The sequence below is a fragment of the Varroa destructor genome, unplaced genomic scaffold, assembly GCF_002443255.2.
Source record: "Varroa destructor unplaced genomic scaffold, Vdes_3.0 BEIS01000003.1, whole genome shotgun sequence".
Lineage (NCBI taxonomy): Eukaryota > Metazoa > Arthropoda > Arachnida > Mesostigmata > Varroidae > Varroa > Varroa destructor.
Genome location: NW_019211456.1, coordinates 19612455 through 19632681, shown reverse-complemented (window position 1 = coordinate 19632681; position 20227 = coordinate 19612455). Strand labels below are relative to the sequence as shown.

Below are 20227 nucleotides of genomic sequence, written 5' to 3'. Positions count from 1 at the left end.
TTAACCGTAATTCAAGTTGCTGTAGGTAAATGTTACAATTTTGCATTACTTTATATAGCAATGATGTTAAACACAAAACATATGTCTATACAACGGCAGTAATCCTTGTACGATACATAACCAGATAATAACATACCCGTATAAGAAGGATAGCACAATAATTAACTTGATATAGTATTTCATTTATTTTAGCCCCGGACTGAAAGCATTCCATGTCAAGTGATGCGCTAAAGACTGACTATTAGACAACGACAAGTTAAAGAACCGAAAGGATGGACTTATTCATTAACGAAAACGTGGTATTCGTTAACTGAAATTCTCCAGAGCTAACTTAATAAACCTCTTTGATGATAATATCTATATCAGGAAGGATCCCAAGGTCGACCCTATTAGGATACATAAGATTTTCCTGAAGTTCCGCAGATTGATTTGAATTCGACGGTTTCCCGTCAGCATAGAACGGATTGGAATCAGTGTATTATGTTTGACGTTGTTTTCTAAACAGTGACAAGAACTATGTAAACTTTGTGCAGAGTCACGTCATCTGTCCGTGCGGCTCCGGCCTTTGCAGTCAGAAATTAGATAGATTTCCGATCTTTCTCTTGCTGAGCTTCGTCATTTATTGTAAACTTGTTCACATCAGTTTCCTCATAATTGGCATCTATCAATAACTGCAGAAGATGATCGTGTTTCTTTTTTGGGTTAACATGCCTCAGCTGTATAACTTCGGAGCAATTAGTCATGGTCGGACTTACAAAGTTCGCAATCAGTAGAAGCTAAGCCAAATGATGCGCCGATGGAAGCAGCCAGAAGCGCCACGGAAATGACAGCAGCGCCATTAGATTAAGCTATAATTGACTGAAAAGCTGCTCTTCATCTTTGCGCTAATAAGCTGAAAGATCGCAAAGCACGCCGTATTTAACACCCATAGCGATGTGGCAAAATTACACCGCTTACAAAGGCCTGGAAAATCTTGTAGATATCAAAGGGCGGCTTTCCACCTGCGGTAGCCTCCTTAAGGCACTCTTAAAATTCGTCCACAGTCGAATTAGCTTTCTGATTGTCGACAACGATGTACCGACTGTACATGCTTTTCCTAAATAAGGGGTCAGGGATTTTCGAAATCGACGATGATGTCTCTGATGATATAAAAGCTGTGAGCGACTAAAAAAATTAACTTAGCCTTTTAAAAATCCTTTTAAATGGGTTTCCAAACTTTCGCATGAAGTTCAAATAATTGGTATGCAGTTCAAGTTACGATAAACAAATTGTTTGAGCTTTACTTCTGGACTTCCGTTAGTACTGCGTCAAATTTGCTGCGCTCGTACCGCATCCATGTATTCAAGCAGTTGAATTTAGCGAGTAGCTATAAGTCTGTAGTTGTGTCAGAATTTAAAATTTGCATGATATGAACTGCATGACAATATTACTGTTTCGTTCTGTCAGTTTGTTGACTAGTAGCTTGTAACACCGTTTCAACGGAGCGTCAACAAACGCAAGTTTTCGTTATAATACATCGTTGGTTCTATGCTTTTGTATACGTTGCCAATGCGTCCCGAGGTCAGTTTGTCGACAGGTACAAGATGTACTTTAAATTTCCGAAATCTTTGGCGGAAGAAATAGAAGACAAATTTCAGTAATGAACGTGTAAGGATATTGCTTAATGAGTGCTAGAAACGCATTCTTCAGCATCTGTTATTTATTAGCTCTAATATTCGAGTCGACATTTGGTAAGCAACGTGTGTAACTAGATAGACGAAATTGCTGTATCTGATGTCATATAAACGACATTTAGTCGCACACGTCCATTCGAATACAGTGTGCAAAAGACTTCCCCTAGTGATAGATCCATCCGTGTTAGTTAATCCATGAAAGGAAAATGGGAATAATAAAAATATCTTTACATTTTCTCGAACTCCTTAGATCTATTTTTTATCGACTTGAACTAGCGGCTCAAATCAGACGGGGTCGACTCGACGTAGATGTAGCAACTTTGAAAACTCTAAATTACTGAATTTAAATGAAGTTTGTTTTTACCGTTTCATGCCATACAGTTCTGCATTCGAAATATCTATATACCCAAATAAGAAAGATACAGGTCAGTGGTGAGTTAGGCAAAGTCTGGAACATCGTAAAGAACTGTATCTCCCATGTCACCCTGCCGAAACTTAACCCAAAATTTTGAAAGCCATACTACTTGTACCGGATTCTTCAGAAACGAAGCTTCAACTTTATTGCAACGACCACGCTTAAATTACAAGGAAGCTTAAGTTTATAGCGAAATTGCCTGTTTTGCATTATATTTGAGTGCTATTTAAATGCAATTATTAAATTAGGGGGTATCACTTGTACTGCTGGCAAAATAGTCAGTATTATTACAATGACAAGTGTGACATAGTTATTTGACGATGGAATTTTAACTCCTCTAGTGAATGGCTTGTTTTTGAGATACTAGTACATGTTTGATAACACTAAAACAAGAGACATTGTTCACCTCTGTTTTATTTTGGCCATAAAGCCGCAATTTCGCTGAATGGATCCCTGGCTCAGTTACTTCAATACGAAGAAAACTCAGCTGTCTCTGTTAGCCGGAAGCAAACTGAAAATATGTACATTTGTCCGCTCACTATATAATAAATAAGGACAAAAGACGCTACGCAGTACCTTATAGTGAGTCTAACTATCCAAAACTTCATATTCCTTGTGAGAGTTTTGCTCTGATCCGCTGTCATCCATTCAAGCTCTTCAGACATTTAAACAGAGCCCCAGTTACTTTCTCTTACAGGTTAGCATGTATAAGGAATGGCACAGGTGCTATAGTAGACAAGAATAAGAGTATGCAAAAACGAAAATAATCATAATAAAATAGATATCGCTCCGCAAATTTTTTAAAAGCGGTTTGGCAATTCAGGATTAGAAAGGCATCATTCGAATAGCGCTTGTTGAACATAGGCCATGAAATTTGTTCAGAATTCAGTCATGGCACGTTATTGTTCCAGCTACAAGTTTGGACAGCATGAATTATTGAAATGCTTTTACAATGCGATTTCTGGAGAACGAACTCTCGACCTTCGCAGACATTTCATGGAGATAGTGATGCTACCACGCTAGGATTCTAACGAGCTTTTGATGAGATAAATTTTTTTATAATTTGAAAATTTTTCCGCTTACAAAGAGCAGCGCGGTAATTTCAAACAGATTCCCAAGACTGGTAACTCATTGCAGCAGTTGCCATAAATGTAGGAAGCATGTCTTCAAAGGTTGAATCTGAAATCGTTACTGGCAACAAGCGAAGGAGCGCAAAGCGCGGAGCATTTCACGTCTAATTTTTGTAGGTGGATTAGTAAAACTTCAACTTTAAATTATTTATAAACAAAATATTTTCTAATCTTTTTTCATTGTGGCGTATAAGAGTTACGAAAAAAGATTGCAAAATAATATTTGTTAAATCTTTTTTCATAACTAGTATACGCTACAATTACATAAATTTGCAAATCAGAGACTCGAGGGGATTAAGCCTTGTTCACTGTTTCAAGGGCGGGTAAGAACAAACTCAACGGGATTAAGCCTTGCTCACTGTTTCAAGGGCGGGTAAAACAAGTAACATATCTAGAATGTGGGAGAAATGCTTTCAGTTAATACCCATCAAGATTTTAAGCTAGTGACTACTTAACCATTTGTCTAAGCCCTAATCAAAGGCATATTTACATGATACTATAAAACGCACTGTTCGTTTATTTCAAACGCTAGCGTGCATAGAAGATACTCCAGGCTGCTGTTGACTCGCCTATGAAAATTGGTAGCAATCTTAATCTGCGTACACACTACATAGCCACAAAAACAAAGCAGGGCGTCCTAGCAAGTCCTAGTAAGTGAAGTAAGTAATTAACTGAGCAGTCACTGCATACAAAAATATCTCGTAACTATCGAAGTATCTAGAATAGCTTTAATTAATACAAAATTAATCATTTTTTTTCTTCAAAGGTACACTCGACTAACTTAGCCCATTTAATCAACGAATTCAACTGTACAAACCTTTAATACAACAATTTGTGTGTGACGCTTCTTGACAATGTAAGACTAACAACTTTAATGATAAAATTCTATTTTAATCTATCCCGATTTTAATGAAGAAGTAAACTTTTACATAAAATTTAAATATTTAAATTATGACACAATCTTTAAAATAAATCAATAATTTGTTTATTACATAACAGCTATAAAATAATTTCTTCTCTTCCACGTCAATATTATGACATTGGTTTCTTTCAGTTCAACATCTTGACGCGGAGCGCATAAGTTTTCAGCTGTGTTAGTTATACCAAATTGTCCATGCACCTTTTTTTAAATAATAATATTTTTAGATACACGCTATTGTTAGGCAGTTCCGTTTACAGGTTCGGAGGCCTAAACAGCAAAAAGTTTCCCGTTCTGCTTCACTGAACGGGGAAATACTTTAAGTCCTTGTTATACAGCGTTTTGATTTGCTTGTACAGCGGCTCCGATTTCGGATAGTGGTCAAGCCATGATTTTGCGAAACCCTCGGGAGAATTATCATATGTAAGAAGTTCTACTTCTCCAGCTAGACGTCGATTGAATATATGAAAGAAAAGGAGAAATACAAATTAAAGACTGAATTGAATTTTTGCTATGGTTAAATAAGCATTCACTAAGCTCTCGTAACATATCAAAATAATTTTACATCTGTCTACATGCTTATCGTGCAGTAACGGTGTTAATGAGAGGGCTCTGAGAGAGCAAATCTAAGCCGATTAAGGTAAAAACAGTCATTATTTAATCCTACACATTTTGAGTTTTCAATGCGATACCACTGCTCAGTATTGCTTCGAACAACTGGTTTTTAGCACGAACCAAAGTGCGTATACACCTGGCATAGAACGTAGACACTTGTGTCCCCAAGCACATCGGGAAAGAAAATGTTAGTACTGCACTATCAATCGGACTATCAAGGTAGTCTTGTACTAGCTGTATTATGCAATAGAGTTAAAACGCTTATATACACTATCCATTTTGAGAACAAATGTTCGGAGCAACAACGCATTAGGCATGAAGTTCTTGAGTGGAACAGATGCAGGCGATAGCGATTATATTGAGCAAAGCATCCTTAGGAAGTGTTACTCCTCAACTAGTACTAATACTACGTCCCATACTTACAAGCTTTGTCGAGGCGAGTGGCACTTTGGACAAGAATAGCTCTGGGCCTCTTACGATCAATAATAATATTTCGGATTTCAACAAAGTCAATACTGTTCCTCTTCTTCACCTGCGAGTACTCCATATACATTTTACGAGCACTTTCGATGTCTGCTGTCGCCTTGTACACCTGAAGCTTCAACAGAAATTTGGCAATCGTGTTCTTGCCCGACTTGAGGATTTCGTCCCTGTAATAGATGTCGTAGATTAACTAGTGAGACTATGCATCGCGGAAGGCAGAGGACCACAGGTATTTAGTTGATTGTTCTTTGTATCCTAATCAAATAGAGAACTTGTTTAGCCAAATCAAGCTGACACTTCATTAATAATAATCTAATTCCATAAGTTAACTAACGTTAGTAACGCTTTCGCAGAATGACCGCTTTTGCTTTTCAAGTTATAATTTCGCTGTCGCTAAGCTAACTTTTATAAACTTATTGACATAACTAGCTTAAAATCAAACACTAGCCTCTTCAGGGTGACAAGAAGATCTGGCTTTCCGTCCTCCTTGTTCGTAACAATTTTTATTTCGATAAGGTTCTCGGACCCTTCGAGAAGCACACTCAAAATTACAAAGCGAGCATTCGCATGTGCTTGATTCCACTTGCCGGTATCGGAGTTGTAGTGTTCAAGACTCCTCAAACCAGTGATCATCATGGAAAGCCAGTTAACATACATCAAATTATCCGCCTCCTTGCCGACACTCCTGAATACCTGCATTTTTCGAAAAATTTCGGATCGAATATAAAATAAAACGAAGAACACATCGCACCCATTAGGTAAGGGAATGTAAAGGATTAGTACAAATGTCTGTATTTGTTGATCCCATTGTAGTTTTGAGTGCTTTGCGGTTAGATGTTTAATGGCCTGATTATTGCAAGTCGAATTGCAAGTCTAGGTATCGTACAGGAAAATGAAATTTTTATTTCATACAATTATATACAAATTAGCTTTGTTAAATAAAATAACATTTTTCTATCTGGCTTCTAACGTCAGATAGCCTAACATAAACATTTCTAAAATAAATAAGAACGCCGAACAATGTAACTCACCTTTAAAACATTTGGAAAAGTAGAGAGAAATATGCCAACGCACTCCGCACGGCACTCTTCGTATGAGGAAGCGATGTCAGTAAAGATGGAATTGAACGTCTCTCCTGGTCGATAGTACGAAGTGATCTATAAAAAGAATTATATCATTAGTGTTTTATTAGGACAGGTCAAAATACTATTTTTATCATTTTTGTCATTTGTATCCAGCGTAGCACGATTTAACTTAAAGAGAACTATTTCATGACGCCTTGCTTCAACCAGTGTGAGTTTGGCGCTACCTAAATGGCTAGCCCAGTAATCGCCTATACTGATATTAGTTACAAACAATATGACCTTAAATTAGAAGATGTAACATACCTCGTTACCGTTCAATGGATTCTTCGTGTTTTTATGATTAAAATTCAGCGTTCCAGACTCATTGACCGAGAAGAGCTTTCCACTTCCGTGACCAAGGAGCTCGTGCAAAGCAAGCTGCACCTCGCATGCCGCCTCACGATACCTGTTATCAAAATCATACATATTTTTAGATAACACGCCTTTAGTGTAACAAGCGTTATCAATAGCTGTTTTAAGTTTCGTGTCAATTGAGGGTCTGTGTAATTAAAAAACTAACAAAACACCAAATATCGACAACTACATTTTTACCAGAGGACATACCACAACAATAATATTAATAATAGAGGACATATCACAAAATGATAACTTGGAAGCATATCTGCACAGAAGCATATCTTCATTAACAGAGGGAAAAACAATATCGAAAATACAAGTCAACCTGGACTAAAACGGCGGCAAGCCTTCACGACGACTTCACAGACGATGCAGAGAATAATGTAAATATATAGTCTCGACTAAGATCTATGATCTTCAAAAAATGCATGTAGTCGAGATTATGTTAGTGTCACTCGATTTGATAACCTTAACCCGCATAAACTGCCTTGTAAGTCTTATCAGAAAACGAACAGATACCTCGTACACAAGTCTTACATCTTAATGAGTTCGGCATCCTCGTCTGAGACAAACTTGATTTTCATCGCAGCGTTACCGGCCTTAACAACGTTAAGCAGGTGGACGTTTTTAAAGCCCTCATTCTGCCGAATCTCATCGTCTGCGAACAGATACATGTATTTGTTATTATCTGCCGAAACTAATGTAAGCAGCAATTTTATTTTATATATTTCACAGGAGGTATAAGTCAATCAAATTAATACTATGTTATCACATGGTTTGCAAAGAACAACTTTTTTTCATCTAACTTATAACGAATACAATACGCATGTCTTTCGCCAGCTAGAACAGCAACTCACAATTGGGAATATTGATGCCGGCAGGAATAGAGCTTCCACTGAACGTGACGATGTCTAGGGCAGTGAAGTCGGGCCGCAAATACTCATCTTTCTCGAACTCTTTGGGCCATGGTAATGAACTTTTAATAATCTCCTCCGCATGATAAACCAATTCGCCGAGTACTTTCGAACTTTCCTTGTTCACCACAGCTGTAAAGGCCTCGAACTCAGCGCGGACACCCGCAGGATCACGGTAGGTTTCGATAAAACCAATGTAGCTAAAACGACATAGAACCAAGCCGTACTGAAAGGTTAGACATATATACATCAAAAGGAATTTATGATTTTCGGCGAAAGGGTAAATATATCAAATGTGGATGTCACTACCATCGCAATATTAGACAATGTCTTTAAAAAGGACAAAATGAGTAACAGACCACCACACCTATGTAGTTACAGCTACTTTAGACAAAAATGCACAGGTTTTTTTTTATGACACTCACGCTTCAACAGTGGGTCCCTTATCTTTAATCCAGTATCGGCTACCGTTCTTATGAGCTGTAAGCGAGCCTGTATCGAAGTACTTGATGTACTCATTGAGCATGTTTTTTTGGTTATCATTCAAAGAAGTGTTGACGGCCAACTTCAGGTTTGATATGATAGCCGGCATCAGCTGAAAGCAAAGGACAATTGTGTCAGGTTAGATGTGCATACTACGAACTTGAATTATATGCCAAAAGGTAATTTTTCTCGGTAATCTGTGCTTAACTTGGCCTTATCAGATAACATACTGTAATCAGGTAGCATTTTACATGGAAGGTGGTTTTGACGTTGGAGATAGAGTCTGCCTACGATTTATTGTAACGATATACTTACCTCTGAATAGTCGCCACGCGTGAATTTAAACATTCTGCCCTTGTATTCCTCCTTATGTCCTATTAATTGCTCTGCAGTAGTGTCAGGCTCATCCGTAAGCTGCTTTGAAGCGAATCGGATTTCGTACTCGTCTTTATCATTACCATCGGTATTGGCAGCCGTCTTGAATACGCGACTGTTCCATACTTCTACCTTCTGCAATAGACATTTACCCTCCATCACCTCAGCTGGCGTGGGATAAGCTATGTGCGACATGCAAAGATTTAACTCGCCAAACGTATAGTCAAATGAACATCGTTCTAGTAACCCACCTTCGAGTTTAGGAACTCCGTAACAAACTTGGCGTCGTTTTCGTTGCAATTGGCTGACCAGTATGTAGTGATGGAGGCTGGAGGAAAGCCCAACGAGCGCACCCGACTCTCATAGTCATAGAGTTGTTCTATGCAGTGCTTGGTGAAAAAGGGGAGCTCGTCAGAAGACAGTACCTCCTTTGCTACCGAAGTGAACTTGTCGATGCTTACGTTCGGCACAAACTTTGTATCGCCAAAGCCTCTATTAAATTCAATAATCAGGAAAAATATGAATAACCCACGTCAGAATTTCACAAGTCCTAAACAAAACAAATATTAGTCCTATGTCCTGTCCCCTTGGCAAGCTTCAGAAACGCAATTTACTAGTGCACCCATTTATTCGCCAGAGCAGAGACTAGTTTTGAGCTATAACATTTAGCTTGTTCAAATTTTGGCCGCCCTAATGAAACGAAATTTAAGAAATCAGTTAAAATTCCCGGCTCACTGTAACCACAAACACTGCTCAAAATCGACCAAATACGAAATGGGCAATTCAACGGTACATTGCACACCCGGCGTTCATAGACAATACTTCGTCTGGACTGGACTCGGCTTGGTTTAACTCAAAATGAAATAATTTTCTCAGGATACCTGAATGTAAGAAATTACTGTTATTGACATTCCGGTGTTGAGATCAAAACCTCGTGCCTTTTCGCACTTTACTTACCGATAGTTACCACTGTTGGCCATGAAAGCACCAGCATAAACGAGGAATGCCGTTGTCTCATCGTCACTAAAACCATGGTTCTGTTTTAAGTGGGCTACGACTTCGGGCACAGAGGACTTCACTCGGAGAATTTTGTCGAGAAGAATGAAAATCAAAGGTGATTCTGGCGAAACCTGGAACATACTGATAATTTGGCTTTCCCATGCCGCCCTGCAATGTTTTTAAAGCCGGTTATGCATACAACATTTTGATTCAGTGCTACCGAAGGCCAAAAAAGTGCGGGTGATTTAACGTCGCTGGCTGCGTTGTTAAGAAATGAATTAACGTCGCTTGGATTAAAGTGGTATACGGGTTTTATCCATCGTTATTCGTACATCGGGAACCACCCTATGCGACTAAATTAACTATAAACAACCAAGTAGCCTAGATGGACAACAAAAATTGACACTTTTCTAAGCACACTGAAATGACGATACATTATCAATGCATACCTGGATATATAGTGAGTATAAAGCTTCTCTTCCTTGGTGAGATTCCTGAAAGCTACGTCGCAGTCCAGCTTTTGGAAAGGAGTATCATTAGGATAGTGCATGTCCACCATGGCTACTTCGTCTGGAAATGTTGATTAAACAAGCGTACACAGACAGTCGTTATGTATTAGGTCGTTGTTCATTCAATTCGAATATCAAATCAACTGGGATTTTTCTATGTAGCTAAGATGCGCCGGCTAAACGGTATATACAGAGGGCTTTCTGTATGTCTTCGCTTCCCACTGTAAAACAGTATGTTCTTTGAAAGATGAAACTCCGATAGTTTTGCTGGCCATTGCTCACCGAGTCCCTCGCCACCGATAGTTGTTAACATAAAGCGGCCTTTCACATCAACCTACCGTAGGACCCATATTATAATTGTTAGTACAGACGTACTCTTAAATGGCACTCAAATATCCGCAAGTACGATTAAGTGACCAATTTCAGTAAGCTTACCAACAACGCATGTTCGTATTCGAACGAGCCTCATAGCAACGGCCTATTTGAGCAAGAATTTTCCCCATACAAGCAAACACATGCATATGCTGTCGTTTTGGAACTATCATAAACATGCCTGAACCGAACTTTACATGATTCGTAATGGAAAAAAATTTGATGTTAAAAAAAACCGTTGGATAGAGTTGTTAGACTAATGACTAATGAGAGCAGATGTCGAGCGCGTGGACCACATCGGAGAACACTACAAGTACCGCATAGATTTCCTGTAGAAAAAGGTCAATGGAGGCCTTTAGTACTTGCAGTATATTCAAGCAACGTGTATCGGTACACCGAGGTCGGACAACTTGCTCTACTGTACAGGTTTCACGGACACGTTCCTGTGAGGTAAACATTTCAATTGTTGGATAATATGTAGACAAGAATCGGATACATTGCCGTTGAGACTATTGGCGATGATGATTAAGTAGTCAAGTAAATCAGCCAAGTGCTGAATTAAGATAGATCATTACTATTACCAACTACTTAGATGCAAAACTGTTTAGTCGGAATGGAATGCAATAAATCGGAAAACAATTCAAAGATCTGAGTTTAAATTTCATTCATTACTCTTCACATTGATAGGGCCTTTCTGTTATTATTGTTGGCGAATAAAGGTGTCACACCGCTATAGAAGTGCCAATAGCCAAATTGGCGAATCATACTAACATGTAAATTTTGCATCACTACTCGCAGTGAACTTATCTCCGTTAGGGGACGAAGACATTAAGCACAAAAATAACCCACTACCTTCCACGCTGTTGCACTTTGATACTATCATTATTTAAGGCCGTTTGTCTTTAACTGCGCAATGTTTTGTTTGATGATCTATTTATGAAGTACATTACAGCTATTTAACTCTTTCTAAATCAGCACTTTATAAAAACTATGACATAGTGCGCTACAGAGTCGTGCGTTAGGAAATAAACAGCCACGTGACATTGACGGATCAAAATTATTAACGAAAACTACAAAGTAATTCACGGTAATCGTGAGCTGTTTAAGCAGCCGGACTAGACTTCTAGTCAGAGATATGATTATATTCTGGAACTTCTAGAGCTTTTTACTTAGAAGTTGAAAAAATATTTTGTGTTTTATTATAACTCCAGTTGTCTTCTAAGTCATTATTTTGCGGGCTGAATATTACCACATGTTGATGTTTTGTACTGTTAGAGGAAACCGGTCGAGTGAATATAGTACAAGATAAAAGTCAAGGACGAAACATGCAACGAAATCAGTAACAGCTGCACCTCCTAGACGAGTGTTGAGTTGCTTCTGTTACCCAACAATATGGCCAGACTTCTGAATATCGTCATCGCTATGACAGGAGCACGCTTGGAGGATGTGGTAAAGTATGAAGCGATAGGATGAGGTCAAATCTATCCGGCGTTAATGTGACGCCGGCTTATATATCGTTGCTGTTCAAAAAAGCTTGTCTGCTGGCAAGCCTTCCTTCGAACGATTTCAATCACATGTAACGGCTGCGTTTTCACTTACAAGCGAAGCTGCCTGACGCATTATCAGTTCGAAAACAGTAAATTAACATGTTCAGGATAAATTAAAACACCGTTGATGTGGCTTGTTTGTAAGCTGTATTAAAAAAAAAACTGGTATTTCTAAAAAAACATGACTTGCATTCGCTGAGACACTAATATTTCAAAAACGGAATTATTCAATATAGCTGCCTTTGTATCAATTGCCACGTTAATTCGGGGCTTATTTGTATCAATTGCCACGTTAATTCGGGGCTTAAAACAAGTCCCAATTTAAATGTGGAAGTCCGACAATTTCAGGCACCTAAGCATTTGTGTCATGGTTCGTATGGTGCAAATACAATGGATAATAGTTTTTGGTAAGGCTCCGATCACGGAATTCCTATATTAACCAAGGTAAATTTGTGGCTTTATCGGAGGTTAGCAACAACATAAATAATTTTTCAATAGCGACGACAATAAACTATATAGAGAAACGTGCACACACATTTGCGAATGATTACTTTGCATAAGCAAATTCTGCTATCCTCAATCAACAACAAATACAAAGCATACCGCATTTCAGCTGTCAAATCGTCAACGTAATATTGCATGTACTAAAAAATTCTTCGCACAGAAATCTAAATGAAACAATGTACCTCTGCCAATCACGAGCACATGCGGTTGTAGCACCGTTTGCAGAATTAGTAGACCAATGACGTAGCGAGCCCGGCCTCCACGAAGACAGCAAGATCGCGGACTCCAGAAATTTGCTTGTTTCATAATTGTCAAACACCAAATTCAATCTTTTTACTATATTCATAGGCTGAGTAAACTGCTGAGATAAAGAACCACGAACTTCACTCTCTCTTTGTTGTCTGTGCACTATTTTTGCGCATTGCTCGCTTAGTCTCACCTTCTTGCCTGTTAAACGCCTGCCCTCTACCCTGCGGTCGTGACTCTCCGAGTTCGGCTATTCCCGCCACAGTGAGCATTGGCTATCACGACCAGCGGTAGCTGACCAAAGGTAGCGCTTGCTATAGGAATCGTCGCAGCAGCCGCAGTAGCGGCGGCAGGCAGCACACACTGTACTTGGTCGCGCTAGCAGCGTCAGAAGTAGCACAATGAACAGAAATAGCCTGCTAATTTGCGCGTACCCTTCGGATTGCCTAGCTGCGTAGTAACACGAGTGGCACCGATTCGGCAGCATATACAAGTTTGCCTAAATTTAAAAGGACAGCTACCGCCCTTCGCTTCCGTAGAGCCGTCTGTCCACGCCACTTACTGCTATCCAGCATCAGCTATACTACACCATATCTTCTGCCAGAAGAAAACCCCGCTGGATTTCTGTGTCACTAGCTTTTGCGCTGGGCCGGATTGAGCTGTAACCAATGGCGACGATAGCGGAAAGGATGTCAGAAAGGCAGACAGAAAAAAATATCAGCAATATCAGTAGCTACATCAGCACCGCTGGTTTATAGTCTATCGCTTGTGTGTATCATCTTTCGAAATATATGTACACGATTAGATCACTCTGTCTGTTTGACTGACTGACTTATGGACAAACAATAAAACGCAGTCATTCTAACGAAATCGATTTAACTCTGATTAGTCGCTTTGATACAGTCAACGATACCTGCAACGAATAGGTATATTTCTGGGTCGTACAGTAATTGCGTTCTGAGCTTGTGTTTCGCAAATGTCGTTGTCATTTGGTGTGCTGCTCTTCCGTTTGTTGCAGTCGAAACGATCTCACCAGTCATCACAGCTTGGCGGCTCAAGCAAAAAATCCGTGTTAAGCTTAAAACGCGTTTATCATACGAGAATGAGCTATAAAATGATGCAGTGGGATGACTAGACACGGCTAGGACATTGTAATCGTTCTGGATTTCTCGTCTTTTTTTTCTGTTCTGGGGAACTTCACGGAATTCAGGTCGCCGTAAGGGAAGTAAGACTAAATACCCTAAATGTGACCATAACATCGGAAATATATAATTCCCGTATGTTTTGAGTGGTAAAATTGCGTTTATAGATCAATATGAGATTTTCTCATTTCAATATGAGGTGTTACGTACCTCCAGAACGTGTAAATTACTGAATAGTGCTCAAGTTTTTATATCTTTACCTGGCTACAGTTGCTCCAGCTTCCTGGGCTCAAAAACGGGAAACATTTTAAATAAATGATGCTCATTACATGCGAGCCTAATCATTAACATGTCGACAATATATGTAGCTGTACGGTGAATAGCTGAGGCGATAATATCTCATTCATATATTAGTTTTGTCTGCATCGCCTATTTAAGTTAGAAACCTTCGTAAAACATTTTTACAGATATCTTTCTCATAAGATCTCCATAGTAAAGTATGAAACAAACCCGAAGAAGATACAATTTGCTACGAAGCTGAGGCGAGCCCTTCACGGCTTCAGTAGTAATGTTCAATGAAAAGCCAGAAACGTGTGGGAAACCTCACCCACAAAATCGGCCAAAAAAATAAAAATCGGTGTAGTTGTGTATTATGGTGATCCTCTTGCAATTATAGAAGTGATTGCTAACGAGATAGGCCGACTACCCGTTGGAAATAAGGTATGTTTTTCACTTAACGTCAGCCCACATTACACTATCCTGTGCGTTCACTCATTCTATCAATTCGAATGTTTGTTATATTTACGGGTGATTTTATAAGCTATGCTGTTGAAAAATTTCAAAGAAAAAGCTCGAGCAAACTTCAATCTACCATTGTTATCAAATCTTCATAGAATTACTGTTTATCAAAAATATCAATATTAAGTGTAAAATGTAATCGAATGCAATAAACCAATAGTTTAGTTTTTTCATTATAATGTTATATGCTAACAGCAGCTTGCCGGGAAGTGGCCAAAGGCTATACTACTACATTCGTTGCAATAACCAATTGTCTTCCATATAATTCGCTAAGGTTAAGTATGAGAAATTTACATCTCTACGGTGCGCAGCTTCGGCTCATTACTTACAACCTTGCATGATTCATTTCATCATATAGAAATAATAAAGCATGAGGTTCTTCCGTGCTGTGCTTAGAGGTCTGTGGTGGAATCTTTCTTTAAGACCCTATGAATTGAAAAAGGTTGTACAAACTACACTATTGTCTAAGCCATCTTTACCTGAAGCAAATAAAATCATACACGTAAAGAAACAATACTGGTGTTCCAAAAATTTTGAAATCATAAAACACGACTATGGTGCAATTCAAAAACTTTGTTGCAGAAACGTCCTCGAAATTCATATCTCCGGTTTAACACAAGCAATACTATGCCCTTTACAAATTAGCACTACAAATATTTAGATAGAGGTAAAATAGCTTTGACATGTCTCGAAAAAGGAATATATAATATTATAACACTGCATTTAAATTCTAAACACACTAAATGTGTGCGGAATTTAAATGTTTATTAAAAAAATAAATGCGGGTAAACTACTGAGCTGTCTCCAAAAGGTGTGGTAATTACACATATCTAGGGGTTTCTTTCTACTAAGAGCTTGATATTTGTTAGTTTTTTAAGCTTCTGGAATCCGATGTAATTCGTGTAACATAACGCTAATGCAGTTCCCGAAGTAAAACCGGAAACATCCGAGATAACCATAGGTCGATAAGATTTATTGCTTGCTAGATGCAAACATTCGGACTACAGTTACAATGCATGCAGTCATATCGAAAGTCATATCACTAAGTATCCGAAGAACAGTAACATGCAGTTATTCAAAATCAAATCAAACTAAAATATAAGTTATGTTTGGTTACTAAAGTGCCAAAAGCGCATAGATTTACGTTGAGTCATTGGCGATTTAAAATCATAGATTTCATCGTTTTTTTTTATAAATCATTTAATTTCATACATTAGCCCTAAGGTATACGCGTCATATAAGAGATCAATGAATATCGAGCAATGAGTTGCACAGTAAAATACACCCAATCAAGGAAGCTCCTGTTTCAAAGAAATGCTGAGACTACGTACAATGGAATCCAAAATCGTCTCGCGTATTTCCTAGTCGACTCGCCACTGTTGTGCAAAGATCTGCGTAGTCGCTTTGAACTTGGAGCATAGGGAGCATATCGAGACCGATCTGGAGAACTAGGAACAGGTATTCGATTGATGAGAGCTTTGTGTTGGATACGATGAGGAACAATTGGTGAAAAGGGACGAATCGGCCACGCATATTGTTATTCGCTTTGCCGTTCATGAGTTCCACCACAGATTCCACAGGAAACCAGGTTTCCGCAAGCCTGACGATACATGTAGGTGTTCAAGATGCGATGAAAATTGTAATGCATACCATGCCTCTCGTTGCCCCCTGGTATCATTTTTAAGACATCCCGCAAACCTCTTTTGCGAACTCAACAAGACTGGTATTACAACCCATATGACAGTGTTTTAAACGATTTAATATATTCTCTAACGGCATTGGTTGCTTATATTTATTAAACTTTCGGCTGTTACCAGCAAAGGTGGATAAATTCCACTGTAAACATTTTAATAGGCTGATAATAATAAAAAACATGGGCAGCGTCAATATAACACGCGCATCGCCGAAATATGGGCCGAAAAAGTGCAACAGTTTAAATCGAATCCCTTTCATAAGTTATGCTTTAAAATAAACAAGCTCGAATAATAATTTTATGTAACTTTCCCTTCTCTTAGACTTAGTACTCAGCTTAAAACGCCAATTTTCAATTAAAAGAGGGCAAGTCTTTGCCTAACCGGCCTTTCTCACACGTATAGTTAGACTCCGATAAAGATAGCTCACCGTGAGCTTTCCACATCAATTATTCAGACTTTTTAGCATGCAATTAGAGGAGAACCCTTTGCTCGGTATTTTTATCAATTTCAAAAACTACCAGGGCACAAATGGGATCGACACACTAAAAACTCGAAACAGTGGAACCAAACTCAGCGGCAATCACCTATATATGTAACACATGTATCTACGCAAGTTCAAACTTTCTGTAATATTTTTAAATGACCAATTTTCGGCACTTGGGCGGAAGTCAGCCAACGCCAAATTTGAGCGGTTCATTCTCACGGACTCACCTTGGCCACTCTTGATTACGAAATCAACTGCTTATATATCGAGTTCAAACGTCCTTGTGTACAGCCGGAAATAAATAGCTGCGAATTCGCTACAAGTTAGCCCAACATAAACCTTGAGCTGATGAGACACATCGCTCACTCAAACGAATTCGACAGATTGTGCAAGCAATATGTCTCTTTACAAAAAACTTGCTGTTTTTTAGACATCCATTTGGCGCGTTGACACTGGAAAATTATTAAAAACTAAACTCTTTTATGGCTGAGCGTAGTATACGATATTAATGCAAGAATGCTCACCAATTTACAGTGCACAACTCGATCGCAAGACCCGTCGATCTGCAACAATTTTGTCAAGAAAGAGACCGTTCTCTCCTCAACAGCTCGATGTCTTCGTCATCACTTTGCTAAGCTGCTGCCTTGCAATCTGAAGCGGCACGCGAGCAGACGACCTAATCTTGCTCGATAAACAAAGTGAGTGCTGCCTTAACGTCGTCTGCAGCGGCGGCTTAGAGCACTCGTTGCGACAACCCCGCGCCAAATTTAAATGCATCCAGTCAAAAGATTGCTACGTAAACGTAACAGTCCCTACTCAGATGTGGTACCGCAAGCGTGATATCTTTGGCTCAATGTTTTTAAAAATGATTTCAGCTATGGATAGCTGAAAAATTTTAGCCTTACACAAGAAATGGCAAATCACTTCAACGTTACAAATAAATTCTATAGGAAATCTGAAACTAACACCCAAAATGTAAATTTGTTGACGCTACTAATTGCGTCTTGCTCAATGGTAAATTAAATATATTATGTAAATAGCAGCAATACGCTTTGAATGAAAAGAAAATTTTTCTGAGTAGACCTTGAAGATATGTTGAAGATCTATTGAACAAACCCATTAGTGAAAAAAATAACCATAGTAGTTTTCCCGAATGATATTTATAGAAGGGTTTTGAAATATATAAGGCAGTAATTATGCAGCTTTTCGCTTATTATGAGACAACGACATTCAATTCCATAATAAAGTGTAACAACTATCAGAGTGACTTCCATCGACTATGAGAATGCGATACCTTCAATCGGGATCTGCGTACAGTAAGACAACCACTTGGTTTACTGCATACTGCAAAGAGACTTTGTATAAGATACTTATTATATATTATTAGTCATATTCGATATCATTATTCCTAAATTTCTAATATTACGGAAACAAAGAAAAATAAAAATTGAAAATATTTGAGTTCGACAACGTTTTAAATTTTGTAATAAGCCATAAAGACCTAGGGGACTTCGGCATGTTAAACTGCGAATAGTACTAAAACAAAGCTACAAATGACAGTTTTAATACAAAAAAAACATAATTACCATGTGGCATCCACACGGAGTAAGAAACTAAAACAAATTTGACAAATTCATTTATTATTCAATCTAGGCATATTACACAAAAAAAAACTAAATAGTTTTGACATGCAACTCACGTAAAGAAATAGGATTTCTGACAGCTCTACTGAGCAGTTGAGCGTTGTTCTTGAAGTTGCTCTGATAGGTGGTTGGTTCCGGTTGCTCGTCCTACAAAAAAATAAACTCTATTGAGCATTATTGACACATCGTTTAAAATTAGTATTTTATACATAGAACGATTACGATCAATCGTTTTTCTCAAGTATATCAAAGGCTGTCACCGCCTACAATTTACTTTTACCAGTTTTCTAAAGCTGAGGAGCCTTACGTTCTCACATTTTGCTTTGAATTCATATCTAACGTTCGGACGTAGCCAACTATAACCATCTAATGAATATTCAAAACAATATTCGCTACCACCTACCTCAATATCGGCTAATTTTTCCTTTTTCACATGTATGCTGCTTGTTGTCGTTGAGCAAAAACTCCTTAAACTAGGAGTGAACTCTGACACAGAAGTTGCCACTCCTGGTGGAACGGCCAAAAAATTAGTGTATTGACCGTACTTTTTGGAAGCGGCAAAACAAGCTGACGAATTTCTTAAATTGCTAACGAAACGCCTCTTCACTGCCTGCAAATACTGAGTCTTCTACAATTATAAAGATAGCAAAAACCCTTAGAGAAATCTAAGAAATCTTAAAAAAAAAAACTCGAAAATCTAATCGCTCGCACTGCATCTTTTTGAGATTTCCAAATGCAAGAGCTAAAAAGTTATTATCTGTTTATTTATTTCCTCTTATCGAGAGGCATTAGGCAAACACCTCATGTTTGTTCATGAACAAAGTAAGAGTTTGTTCACGAAATGCGAACTCTGATGACACACTTACACTTAAATGAGCATTACAAGCTCCACCGAGTTTTGCAGCGCGTAATATACGGTACATTACTGTGAACCGGAAACACTGAACGGTGGTAACACAATAAAATACTTCTACTTAAAACATTATAAAGCACTGTCTAACAACGCGCTAATTTCATCAATGCACGCACGACATACGCAGCAATACACGAGAGTCTAGGGATGTCTAGGGACATTTAGGGATTTCTTCGAAATTAACCTATCATATACATATGTATATAGCACCCGTAATGGATAATAAATGGGTATCGTAGTAGTAAACGTATCATTACACTTAAACTCAAAAATATATGGGACATATTTTGCTAATTAAATACATATAAGTTTGTGTAGTATTTATATTTGAATAAAATGCTGTCAGCACATGCAACAACGACGAAGACGCCCTCATATACAATCAATTTCTTAATAATCTACGAACTAAACATTTAACTACTGACACGAACCTATTAATAAAATACGGCTAAAGTTACTATTTGATTACAAGCTGCAAATCTTCTTTCTATTGTGTCGTGAAATCAACTCGTAGATATATATGTTGCATATTCAGCACATATACATAGGTATATAATCATATCTTACACTAAATCTTTGCAATATTTCAATACATAATATTCAGTTCGTATCTATTCTATAATTTAACTAAGTATTGCTAGTTGGAAAAAAAAACTTTAAAGTCAGGCTCGTGATAAATGTAGAAAAAACGATAATATTACTAGAGCTAGACTAGATTAAAGCTATATGTGAAACAACCATTTTCCTGATGACCGAAATCTAACCAGCCCTTATTAGTTCCGTAATTCATTAGGTAATAAAGCAGCAACAATAAAAACAAACATCCGCGATATTTGTCACGTATTAATACTCTAGTGTTGTTGCGGAGTCATCCGCGTTATTCAACCG

The 20227-nt window shown here is 38.2% G+C and overlaps 1 protein-coding gene across 6 annotated transcripts; it reads right to left on the bottom strand.

Moving 5' to 3' along the window:
• Positions 1-4180: 4180 nt before the first annotated feature.
• On the bottom strand, positions 4181-19460 carry DppIII (dipeptidyl peptidase 3). Of its 6 annotated transcripts, none has more exons than XM_022796673.2 (15): positions 19293-19460; positions 18830-19054; positions 18483-18573; positions 9937-10057; positions 9446-9655; positions 8740-8980; positions 8429-8623; positions 8056-8225; positions 7574-7830; positions 7254-7374; positions 6624-6765; positions 6267-6392; positions 5684-5928; positions 5176-5402; positions 4181-4582 (listed from the first exon to the last, which is right to left on the bottom strand). In XM_022796673.2, the coding sequence occupies exons 1-15, from the start codon at positions 19347-19349 to the stop codon at positions 4437-4439; spliced, it is 2574 nt and encodes an 857-aa protein (XP_022652408.1). In that variant the 5' UTR covers positions 19350-19460; the 3' UTR covers positions 4181-4436. The 6 variants fall into 6 exon arrangements, with proteins under 6 accessions (XP_022652408.1, XP_022652410.1, XP_086838460.1 ...); XM_022796675.2 differs by having other exon boundaries at positions 18830-19045; XM_086982334.1 differs by having other exon boundaries at positions 18830-18933; positions 19293-19436.
• Between the last annotated feature and the right edge of the window lie 767 nt (positions 19461-20227).

Excerpts from the sequence above, each read along its gene's own strand:
- DppIII (XM_022796673.2), bottom strand. The coding sequence starts at position 19,349 with ATGTACCGTATATTACGCGCTGCAAAACTCGGTGGAGCTTGTAATGCT. Across the intron at positions 19,055-19,292 it reads CTTGTAATGCTCATTTAAGT|AAGACTCAGTATTTGCAGGC; the intron begins GTAAGTGTGTCA and ends TTATAATTGTAG. Across the intron at positions 7,831-8,055 it reads AAGGGACCCACTGTTGAAGC|CTACATTGGTTTTATCGAAA; the intron begins GTGAGTGTCATA and ends ATGTCGTTTTAG.